This window comes from Fundulus heteroclitus, chromosome 16, assembly GCF_011125445.2.
Source record: "Fundulus heteroclitus isolate FHET01 chromosome 16, MU-UCD_Fhet_4.1, whole genome shotgun sequence".
NCBI lineage: Eukaryota > Metazoa > Chordata > Actinopteri > Cyprinodontiformes > Fundulidae > Fundulus > Fundulus heteroclitus.
This window is the reverse complement of record NC_046376.1, coordinates 30,033,131-30,044,059: the sequence shown is the minus strand read 5'-3', so window position 1 is coordinate 30,044,059 and position 10,929 is coordinate 30,033,131. Positions and strand designations below refer to the sequence as shown.

At 42.1% G+C, this 10,929-nt stretch overlaps 1 protein-coding gene across 1 annotated transcript; it reads right to left on the bottom strand.

The window, feature by feature from the left end:
• Window positions 1-3,062: 3,062 nt before the first annotated feature.
• gcat (glycine C-acetyltransferase) lies at window positions 3,063-9,293 on the bottom strand. Its single transcript, XM_012867875.3, has 9 exons — window positions 9,006-9,293; window positions 6,870-7,000; window positions 5,797-5,898; window positions 5,561-5,707; window positions 5,261-5,415; window positions 4,951-5,033; window positions 3,855-4,026; window positions 3,611-3,732; window positions 3,063-3,529 (listed from the first exon to the last, which is right to left on the bottom strand). The coding sequence occupies exons 1-9, from the start codon at window positions 9,223-9,225 to the stop codon at window positions 3,378-3,380; spliced, it is 1,284 nt and encodes a 427-aa protein (XP_012723329.2). The 5' UTR covers window positions 9,226-9,293; the 3' UTR covers window positions 3,063-3,377.
• Between the last annotated feature and the right edge of the window lie 1,636 nt (window positions 9,294-10,929).

Here is a 10,929-nt window from a genome sequence, read left to right as displayed (position 1 = left end):
GTGTGCTTTCCCGCGAAAGGCTTTCAGTGACGTAGCCCTGCTGGCTGCCGATTGGCGGAAATAGACAACGGCTCTTTCTATTGGTCCAAAAAGGCGCGTCGTTTGCAGGGAGGCGGAGCTTGATAGACGGATGGCGCGAAACAGACAACGGTGGGAGGAGCTAAAGACCAACATGTGCTGAAGAAAAAAATGAAGTTTTAAGGGGGGAGGGTTTTACTGCGCAACACACGTCTGAACGGATCATCTGGATTTAGGCTGACATGGACAGAGGTGGGACAAACAGCAGCTATTTGGGTTAGGATATTATAATTCAGGGAACAATCATTTCAAGATAAGATGTTGAGCCGATTATTTGAGATTGGACGGATCCCTTGAGCCGGTGCCAGAGCCAGGTCTTGGTTGTCTAGGGTCAGTTTCTCCTCTCATAAAAAAGAAATGCTTCTTCAGTTTTGAACATAGTTGGAAGTGATAGGCTCATAGGGTTTAGAATCGGACCATCCACTGGAACATAAGCTCCCTGTCTCCAGAAGTCTGTGGCAGTGGGGCGTACAGGTTCCCAAGAGAACAGAATCAAATGACAAAGAACACAAGCACATCTTTCTCTTTCCCCCTTTCTCCCTTTTAGCATTTTGTCTCATCTGTTTCTCTCCCTTTTCCCACTTCTACCTTCCTGTGTCTGTATCCAATGAAGATGAAATAGTCCAAGCATAGAATCTAATAAAGCTTCTTGCATATATAAATCAACCTGAGCACCACGGCAAAAGCAGTAAGGCTCCACTTGTGAAAGTAAAATCTGTTGGGCTACTTTTGCATTTCCAGAGAGGACACACACACAAAAAGAACACGAGCGCATCAAGAAAGCACTTCAGAACAATTGATTCCCTAACTGGACTAGGGACTGGGATCCCAACAGGACTGGACTCTTGCTGCTTTTCCCAGCTCTACTCTAATCTACTCCTGTGGGTTTTCCACAGACCCAGTAAAGCCACTCAATTCTTAATGAAACTCAATCAGGCTTTTGAGAAATAGACACATCACAAATATTATACAAATTTGGTGTATTATTATTGGCGTATCTTAGGTTTTCATAAGGCATTTGATACAATGAAACACGATTTTATAACCCAGATGTCTTAGTGTCCTCATGTATGCAGAGCATGCAGTGAAAACCTGCTGGTGTACTGGGTGAGCATCACTACTGAAAATGTGGAAAAACTCAAGTCTCCGAGATCCGAATCATACCATATCTGTCATCCCATTACTTGCTTCAATCAGTCCGTCATGTATCACATTTGTCAATTTTATTTTCATTTGTCAACTCAGAAGGAACTCATCAATTAAGGCTTCAGTAAAGCGTTTGACAAGCCACCAAAAGGATGCAAAATGAAGTAATAATAATGCCATTACAACAAGTATACTAGGATATTTAAGTTTCTTAGGAAAGGCAGGGCAAATTTATTTGTATAGCACATTTCAGTACAGAGACAATGCAAAGTGCTTTACATGATTAAAATATAGGAAACAGAATAAAAGCAAGTAAGAATAAAATGTAGAAATAAAATAGAACATGGGAGAATAGAAACTAAAAGCAAACATTAAGAAAACAGTTGGACTACAACAATTTCTCACTTATTTCTGAACTTTTATGGTTTAAATTTAAGTATTTTTTTTTACAAAGTAATCTTTTGCAAGCTATACTGATGTCAGTTCTCAGCTAATCATTGTAACCTTTTAAGTATGCGCTATGCTGTAAGGATGCTCATGCCACACTATGCAAAGGAATCAGGGCTGTATTTCGTATTACACTGAGATGACTTCTGTATGTCATCCTTTGCTTTAGCCTGTGGCTCTCAGCTCATCTCAGACCTCACAGAAGACTCAGGAGACCCTGTTACTGGACTGTTCCCAGCTTCCCCAAGAGGCCAACATCCGATTTGGGCCCAATGGTGTACCTGCACCATCTGATCAGAGCTACCACTTGCTCACACCAGTTTGGAGGTGTGCAGGGATAGACTCAGCGGAAAGTTGCCGACCTCTTCGCACCATGCGCTTCAGCATTCACTGACTGTCAGTATAGGTGGCTAACCATTTCGTGGCTGGGCTGCCGCCGTCCCCAAACACTTCCATTTTCTTATGATACAGCTGACAGTTTACTGTGAAATATTTAGGAGAGAGGAAATTTCACGAGTGGATTTATTACACAGGTGGCATCCTATCACTGTTCCATGCAGGAATTCACTGAGCTCCTGAGAGAAACCCTTTCTTTAACAAATGTTTGTAAAAACAGTCTGCATGCCTAGGCACTTGATTTTATACAGCTGTGGCCATGGAAGTGACTGGAACCCCTGATTCCAATAATTTGGATAGGTGAGCCAATATGGCAATGTGTGTATATATATATATATATATATATATTTATTTTAAGTTTTCTCAGAAATGTTGGTTTCTTTCCCATTACCACAATATTGTGTATTTTCTGGTTGTTTCTGAATTCTTGGTTAAACCCTTTTTGTTCCAGTGTGTTCTACAGAGAGTATCATTACCACTCAGCTGCTGCAGTACAGAAATACATGAAATTTCTGAAGGAAAAAAAAAGTGAGACCTAAATGAAGCTTTAGATAAAATTATTTCACTCCAGTCCTTTGGAGTCCTATCCAAGCACTTCTAGCAGAATGTCCATCTATCCATGATGCTCTTCTTGGAGACAAGGTGATCTTCCTGCCTCCAGTATTCCAAGGTCTCCATCTCACTGGGAAAGCAAAATACTGCGTGCTGCCATTTCTTAGCTAATTCTGTACCGGTGGCATCTCTTTACCTAAACATTTTCCAAAGCAACCTAGACTTAATGCAGGTTTAGAGTCAAGCTCAACAAGTTGGTTCCTAGTTGTACATGTCTAATTTGGTGAGTAGTCTCATACAGACGTGTTGAATCAAGACTGAATGGTCAGTTTTACTCTACTTCAAAGAACGCAATTTTTTCTATGCAAAAGATCAGTTTATTGTTTTGGCATGAAACAATTTAATAAATCATTATTACATTAGTTGAGGCAACACTAAAAAAAAAAAAAAAAAAAAAAAAAAAAAAGGTCAAAATCACCAACAGTCATTCAAAATCACATTCATGGATTCAAGAGAAACATTATTTCCCTCGTAAGACGTAGTGCAGGAGCAATTTAATTCTTAGCCCTTTTTGTCTATAAATGCAAACAGCTACACTCCAGCAAAGGCATTTTACTCATCTAGGAAAACACTAAGATATCATCTTTGATTGACCCACTACTGTAACGAGGTTTCCATATTTGTCTGCCATCAGTAACATGAGCTATAAAGCAGAGCGGCTTGCCATGGCCTCCCATTTCCTGCCGCTCGTCCCCGTCTCAGGAGATGACTCCGTGCTTCCTGCCCGTCTGGATGAAGGCGTCCACGCAGCGGTCGATGTCGTCGTCGGTGTGGGCTGCGGAAATCTGAACCCGGATTCTGGCTTTGCCCTTCGGCACGACTGGGTAGGAGAACCCAATCACGTAGATCCCTGCGGGAGGAGGAAGACGGGTCGTCAGCATAGATTCTGCGCGACACACGACGCCCCGCGGTGTCACCTCGGGCATCTCACCGTGCTTCAGCATGTCGTCGGCCATTAGAGAGGCCAGGCGCGCGTCGCCGAGCATCACGGGGCAAATGGGATGGGACGAGCCCGAGATGGTGAAGCCGGCCTGCGTCATCTTGTTCCGGAACCTGATTGGACGATGTTCAGAGGAGATGTAGAGCGGCAGTTACGTTTGTTACAATTGCAATGTGTGTTTTCTACGAATGCAACAATAAAACAATTGCCAAGCAGTCCTTAGGGAAAAACGAACCTCATGGTTTTGGCCGTCATGCTCTGTGCGATCTCATTGGAGGCGAGCAGCAGCTCCACGGCCCGCGTGGCACAGCCCACCACAGGAGGCGGCAGGGCGTTGGAGAAGAGGTAAGGCCGCGAGCGCTGCCTGAGCAAGTCAATGAGAGGCTTTGGACCAACTGTGTAGCCACCTAGGAGAGAAGGCAGAGAGAGACTGCTTCAGTTTGAGGCGGTGGGTCTGCAGAACAGGAAGGGACGACTGGGACTGAATCAGATAAACATAAGCAGGTTCACACTGACATCCTCCAAAGCACTAAGATGTAAAAAACCATGTCATTACACTGTATGTTTATAGATTTCTCAGCTAATAAGTAGAACTGCTACAATGCACTTTTTGAAACTTTTCTGCTCCCACCGTCTACTGTTAGAAGTGCATTCATAAGTCGGACAAACGCCCTACGGCTGATGTGGTAGACACAGCGCCTTGAACAGTTTCTACACATTTGAACACCTCAGTGTATTTCACTGCGATTTTATGTAATAGAGCGACACAGAGGGGTGGATGCTCGGGAATTAGTAGAACAATGTGTTTAAAAATAAAAATCTGCAGTGCGAGTGCATTCAGGGGTCCGAGTAGCAACTTGGCCCCCTTAGCCCTTTTTATTGTAGTTCTGACTGTAGGATTCGGTTTGTATCCCACTGGAAGGTGAACATCTGGCCTTGGTATTAGATCCATCCATCTTCCCATCAGCTCTGACCGGCCTCCCCGTCCCCTATGACACGTGTTTACAGTGTTCCCATAAACTGAAAATGGGAATTCTAATGGTTTTCTTTCAAAACTGGTGTTCTTCCACTAAGGCCCAATTTGTAGAGTCGTGTTACCAATTTCTACCACCTGAGCAGTAAATCTCTGCAGCTCCTCCAGAGTTACCATTAGGTATTTTTGCTCTGCTTGTCAAGCGTGTCAGGTGGAAGGCCAGGTTTGCAGCTTCAGCAAACTCTTTCCATTTTTTTGGACGGGGTAGTGAACATATTTAAACAAGATCTCTCTCTTCTTTTATTGGAGCATCAAAGAAACGGGGAGAGCGACGGCTCTCGTGCTGGAGTGGACGTACCTGCTGCTCCTCCCAGGGCTTTTCCCAGAGTAGAGTTCACAATCTGAACTCTGTCCATCACTCCCAGGAGCTCATCTGTCCCCCTGCACATCGGAAGACACGGAGGTTCAGTCACCCTTCAGCGAGAGCTTCTCTAATCAAAATCTGATTTCCCATTTTCTCTGCTTTCAAAAAGAGTAATTCATGACTCCAAATAGCCTCATCTTAAATTTTTTCAAATCTTTAGGATATAGGACAGAGTTGCGCCATCACAATTGAAAAAAAAGCTCTTGCTGCATTTGCCTTGTATTGAAAGCAACTTCTTCCTCACCTCCCTCGAGGCCCCAGGAAGCCGGTGGCGTGACATTCATCTATGAACACCATGGCTCCGTACTGTTCGGCAAGGTCACAGATTCCTCGTAGGGGAGCCACGTCTCCGTCCATGGAGAAGACTCCATCGGTCACCACCAGGCGCATTCGAGAAGACTGAGGGAGGAAAAACCCACACGAGAGGGGCTCACATCTGTTAGTCGCCAGAAATACCAGGAATATCTGCATCAACGTCTCATTTAGCTTATCAAGCAAATCCTGAAAAGGAAGAAATGCTTTGAAAGGTCCCTTTTGCACACACCTGAGCCTCCTTGAGCTTAACCTCCAGGTCACCGAGGTCCATGTGTTTGTAGCGCAGCCTCTTTGCCCGGCACAGGCGGATCCCGTCGATGATGGAGGCGTGGTTGAGCTCATCTGACAGCACGGCGTCATCGGGGCCCAGCAGGACCTGTGAAAGGTGATTTCCTGCTTTAATGACGACAACGGGCGGCCCTTTTCTCTAGTATTGGGGCAATGGAGAGTAAATGCAGACGGTACTTCAAACAACCCGGCGTTGGCGTCAAAACAGCTGGCGTAGAGGATGCAGTCCTCTCTCTCATGGAACTCTGCCAGCTTCTGCTCCAGAGTTTTGTGCAGATCCTTAAAAGAGATAAAAAAACAAAAACAATTCATTACATATATAAAACCCTTCCAGTCTTAAAGTGACCACCTGCCTTCAGCTTTTTCCCATAACCAACTAGGGCTGGGTATCATCTAGGATGAGCCAATTGGACACGATTCTCGATATAGATCAGCTTGAGTTGATTTGACTCCTATATCGATATTTATTACTTTCAAATGAATGCTCAAAGTCATTCAAATAAACAAAATCAGCCAAATGTTATATTTATGTTCAATTTATTATTTGGTTCAATGCATTTAACATATCACAAAAACCAAAAATGTGCCCAAACGTCTGATTTTAGGGACAAAGGCGCTTCTAAAATCTTGTCGGCCATTCGTCTCACTTGCACTTCTTCGCTGTGAACAATAATGGACCGCTGTAATACCGCCCCCTAGGTGTTGGGAGGTATATTGAAAGCCAGAATTCTGATATCAAATCGTTTTTAAAAACATCAATATCAATCTTTGTATGGATTTTTATGCACAGCCCTATAACCAACCATAGACTTTAAAGTGGGATTTGTTTCATAGATCAATAAATACATTTAAAAATGCATATAATCATTAGGTGGAGTTTTTCTTTAAACGCATAAAATCTGTAGTGAGGCATGTGTTTGCAACCCCCCTGTTTAGTCTGATACCCCAACATAGATGTGTGTGTGTGTGTCAAAAAACACAGTAAAACATGGTGGAGGTAGAATCATGCTGTGGGGAATCTTTTCTATAACAGGGACACTGGTTGGCATTTGTGTGAAGATTGATGGAGCTAAACAAGGCAAATATTATGCTCTTTTCAGATTTTCATGAGCAAACCCATGCCGCATTTTTCTCCCACTTCACAATCCTGCACGCTTTTAAGTTTGTCTATCCACAAATCCCAATAAAATACATTGACGTTTAGGGATATGAACGACTTTGCAAGGCTCTACATGCATTTTCCGCCTTACCTGCGTCCCACAGATGAATCTGACAGAGCTCAGTCCGGCGCCGTGCGTCTTAAGGGCGTCGATCCCCGCCTGCACCACCTCCGGGTGACTGGACAGGCCCAGGTAGTTGTTGGCGCAGAAATTCAGGATGCCTGAAACGCAGCATTTTTCAATCAAGAAGGAAATACTTCTAAAAGGTAGATCATAAATTAAAGAATAAACTACTTTCGCACACAGCTAGACAATGAGCACTACGAGCGAGTCCTCTAATCCATGTAGAGCACGTGTACCAGAACAAAGAGTGTCAGCATAAATAATCCAGGGGCCACTCGGATACGTTTCACACATGGACGGTTTTGCGCATGACGGGTCATGAACCTAGAGCAAAGTGGAGCCATTCATAAGTCTGGAAAGGCTTCATGCTGAAATGTCAACAACTGGACAGAGGATCTGCTTTGCTTGCAGGACAGGAACAGGGCAGAGATTTTGAGATCTGCCAAGCAGATTGCTGTTTGGTTTAGAGCATATTTCATTTCCACTCAGTTTAGAAACCACATTTATGGTGATATGGGCCAAAAATATTATCGACATTTAGAGGCTGAATGCCGATTAATGATATTTACCTTAATATAAGATATTCTTTTCATAAAGTAATTACTAACAGGTGTCTCTGAATCAAAGCTTGAGCCAAAATGTCTCACAGAAAAAAGAATTAAGAAACAGCTTTAAATAAATATGAGAAATGGCTGAAAAATAACCTATAATAATCTATAAGAGAATAGATAAAAGTATAAAGCAACATAGGCCATCTCAATTTAAACAATATAGTCTTCTCATTTTTTTGTTTAATCTTAATATTTAAAAGAAATCTTGATATATTGCCCAGCCCTAGATAAAAAGCCTTAACTATTTAAAGCTGCCCTCCAGACCCTTCTGTAAAACTTATTAAACTCACCTACAGAGCAAAATGCCATGGTCAGTTTTTTCTATTTCTTCTTTTTTTTTTCCCTCTCAAAAGGTTTGTCCAAAGACAAATTATAACCCCTTTCTTTTCACACACGTGGCTCTGGTGATATCACACAAGGTAACTTGTCGTTGTAGGCTAAAGATGAATTATGGACAACACTGGTCATAAATATGCTCAGTTTCTCACGTCTAATTGAATTCAGTTGCATTTATTTATCTGAAAACATTGTCTTACACTCTATTCCCTTTCATTATGGTTCTGATCTTCTTCTGAACCTGTATACTCCTGGAAAACGGAACAATAATAAAGACATATCAAACCAAAATAACTAAAACTGACCTCCAGCAGGTAGATGTTATTCATTGCAGACATAACTCCATATTTCATTAAGGGCTATGAGTAAAACATACAAAATGACTTTAATTACCTAAAAAGATCAGGTAAAAAAAAGTGATCAAAACAGCAAAGGCACCAAACGGCGATCAGACCGCCCCTTTGCTTTTTGTGCCTCTTCATGTCTTCAACTTAAATACACACAAAGCAAAATTATTTATTTTTTTTCTTTCAGAGTTCTTAAAACTTTTATTATTGGTTATGCATACTGCACAATCTAGTTGTGTAGCTTATATCTCACAATCTACAGCTTACAGAGAATTTGAAGTTTAATGGTTCAGGATAAAACAAATATCCCATTTCATTTTTGGGCAGAGTTTTTGGCTATGTGGCAGTTTTCAGAGGAGCACATTTGCAGTCAGCTGCAGAACTTAAAAGCTTCTTGCATGAAAACGAGGAGTAAAATTTAAACAGGCCTTTTCCTTAAAATCTTTTTCTATAAGTAGCATGTTTGAACCTTGGTTTTTCTCTTTTATTCACATTTTATTTTAATTATGCTTTGATCTCTGTGCTCCTTGTGACGTCCCTTGTGATTTCTACCTGGGGGATCATGTTCACGCAGAGCTGAGCTCATGTTGTGCAATCATGAATGCTTGGCTCAAATAAATGCAGGAAACTACTTTTTTAAAAAGGCTAATACAAGCAGGACTTTTAAATGACTGCACTATTTTTCATGCGATGCAATTTATTTTACTTTATGTAAAATAAGGAAACCTGAGCCCAGACTCGTAAACTGATTGACCCTTTTAAGGCTCCTACTTTATATAACTGGGGGATAATGTAACTAAAGCGCTCACCGCCACGGCTGCCCTCCACGTTGATCTGCGGACCCTGCTTGGAGGTAATGATCCTCTCCGCTTTCCACGTCCCCGCCGCTCGGATCGTGTCCAGTTCGTGCTCCAGCACAGCTCTGGCCTCAGCGACAGCCGCGTAGCTGCGTTTCAGCGCCGGTTCCGAGGACGCCAGCAGCCCCCGGGCCGGTTTGACCAAACTCCGCACGGCTTTACCGAGAGACATGACGCCGGAAAAGACTTGACGCTGCACCACCACCGGAGATGCGAAGACGTGCGTTTGCGTCACCCAATGCTGATGGGTGTAGCTGTTGTGGGCCAATCATATATCAGAGGAGTGAAAGCAGGTGGGTCTCTTCGTCCAATCAGATTCCGAGATGACGCGGTAGGCCGTTGGGTAACCAGTAGCAGCGGTTCATTTTCTCCATTGATTGGTATTATGTAGCGTTAAACTTTAAGATAAAAACGCAAGCAATACAAATAAAATAAAACAAACAATTGGCCTGAACATAACATATATCACATTTTCCATATCAGCCTCCATCACATAAACGTGACCTCACCGTGACCCCAGCTGTTCGCACACTGTAACTATCCGGATATTTCTTCCAGTAGCGTGAGTAGATGTAGGTAAAGGCCGAGTGTTAAGCAAGTTTCAATTTGGGTCATGTTTTAAAAAAAATGCAGTTTCCCATAATGCCATTCGGTTTAAAGTCCTGGCAGCTGTGCACACCCACCTCTAACACCTGCTGCTGCGCACTGCCGTCTAGGTGGCTTGAAAGACGGCCGCAAAAGTTTTTCTTTTCAAATGTTTGGAAGTGTGTCTTTTCATGGAAAGCGTAAACAATCACGGTGTGTAAACTAAAAGAGCGACACCTATCATTCTTACTGAGGCAACCCTGCATTGTGTGATAACTAGGATCATTTGGAAGTATGTATGGTCAAGTAGTATGATTGGATTTACTTCACTTTTTTGCAAAGTGCCTTAATATAAATTGTATACAGATACAGTGAGTCGAAATGAAATGCTATAAAACAACTGTTGGTTAGTTAGCACTTTGCTGGCTAACTGAGTAGATAGCCTGACTTACCAACTAATATTTCATCGCTAGAATTGTGTTACTCTATAGAGCAGAATGGCAAAAAGTTGTAAAATTCTACATGCTAAGAATTTGTACAGTTTTCTAAATTTGCCAGGTTTCTAAAGGTTTTCTTTAATCCATGTCTACAAATGGATTCATGATACCTGTCCCAAATAGGACAAGTATAGGGCCGCACGAGATGCTTCCTTTTATTTTTGCAAATGGAACCAACACATATTCTTCCAGTGTTGCAACACCAACGTCTTTCTGCCTCACACCATGGACATTCTGCATTTCCATGGTGACGACGAGTCTGAGTCTGTCAAGCTCACACCCTGCAGCCCACTAATCTCTGAGGAGTAACACTAAAGAAGTTATTTAAGGCTTTAATGTTAGAGCAGCAGCTCACATGAAGGGAAATAAATGTATGGTTTTGCATGCATTTGCTTGCACACATTCCCTTTATGGTTCTTAAAAGATAACACACTGTGTCATACTTTCATTTTTAAAAGGCTGATGGAGCAGTCAATTTGATTTTCATTGTGTCAGGAAAGGGCAGTTCCTAATTATCTGTTCATTTAAAAGAAAAGAAAAACTCTATCCAAGGAGTAAATGACAAAAACTAGCTAATAATTAGGGGGAAAACCCATAAAGAAAAATAGGAAATCAAAAAAGGATAAGGCTGGTTTTCTTTTCTTTTCTTTTTTCAGCCAACTTTCACCTTTAAAGAGGGCCAGTTGGTTACAACCACTGTTCTAAAGAGAACCAATCATAGCATCATAAAAAAATCATAACATAAAAATTATAGTAACAGCGAAGAGAAAAAAGAGAAAGAAAAACATCTGATG

What these genes read in the sequence shown, in the direction of transcription:
- gcat (XM_012867875.3), bottom strand. Translation starts at nt 9,225, where the DNA reads ATGTCTCTCGGTAAAGCCGTGCGGAGTTTGGTCAAACCGGCCCGGGGG. An exon ending in CCAACGCCGGGTTGTTTGAA is followed by an intron (nt 5,708 to 5,796) that starts GTACCGTCTGCA and finishes CACCTTTCACAG; the next exon opens with GTCCTGCTGGGCCCCGATGA. An exon ending in CGACGACATGCTGAAGCACG is followed by an intron (nt 3,530 to 3,610) that starts GTGAGATGCCCG and finishes CTCCTCCCGCAG; the next exon opens with GGATCTACGTGATTGGGTTC.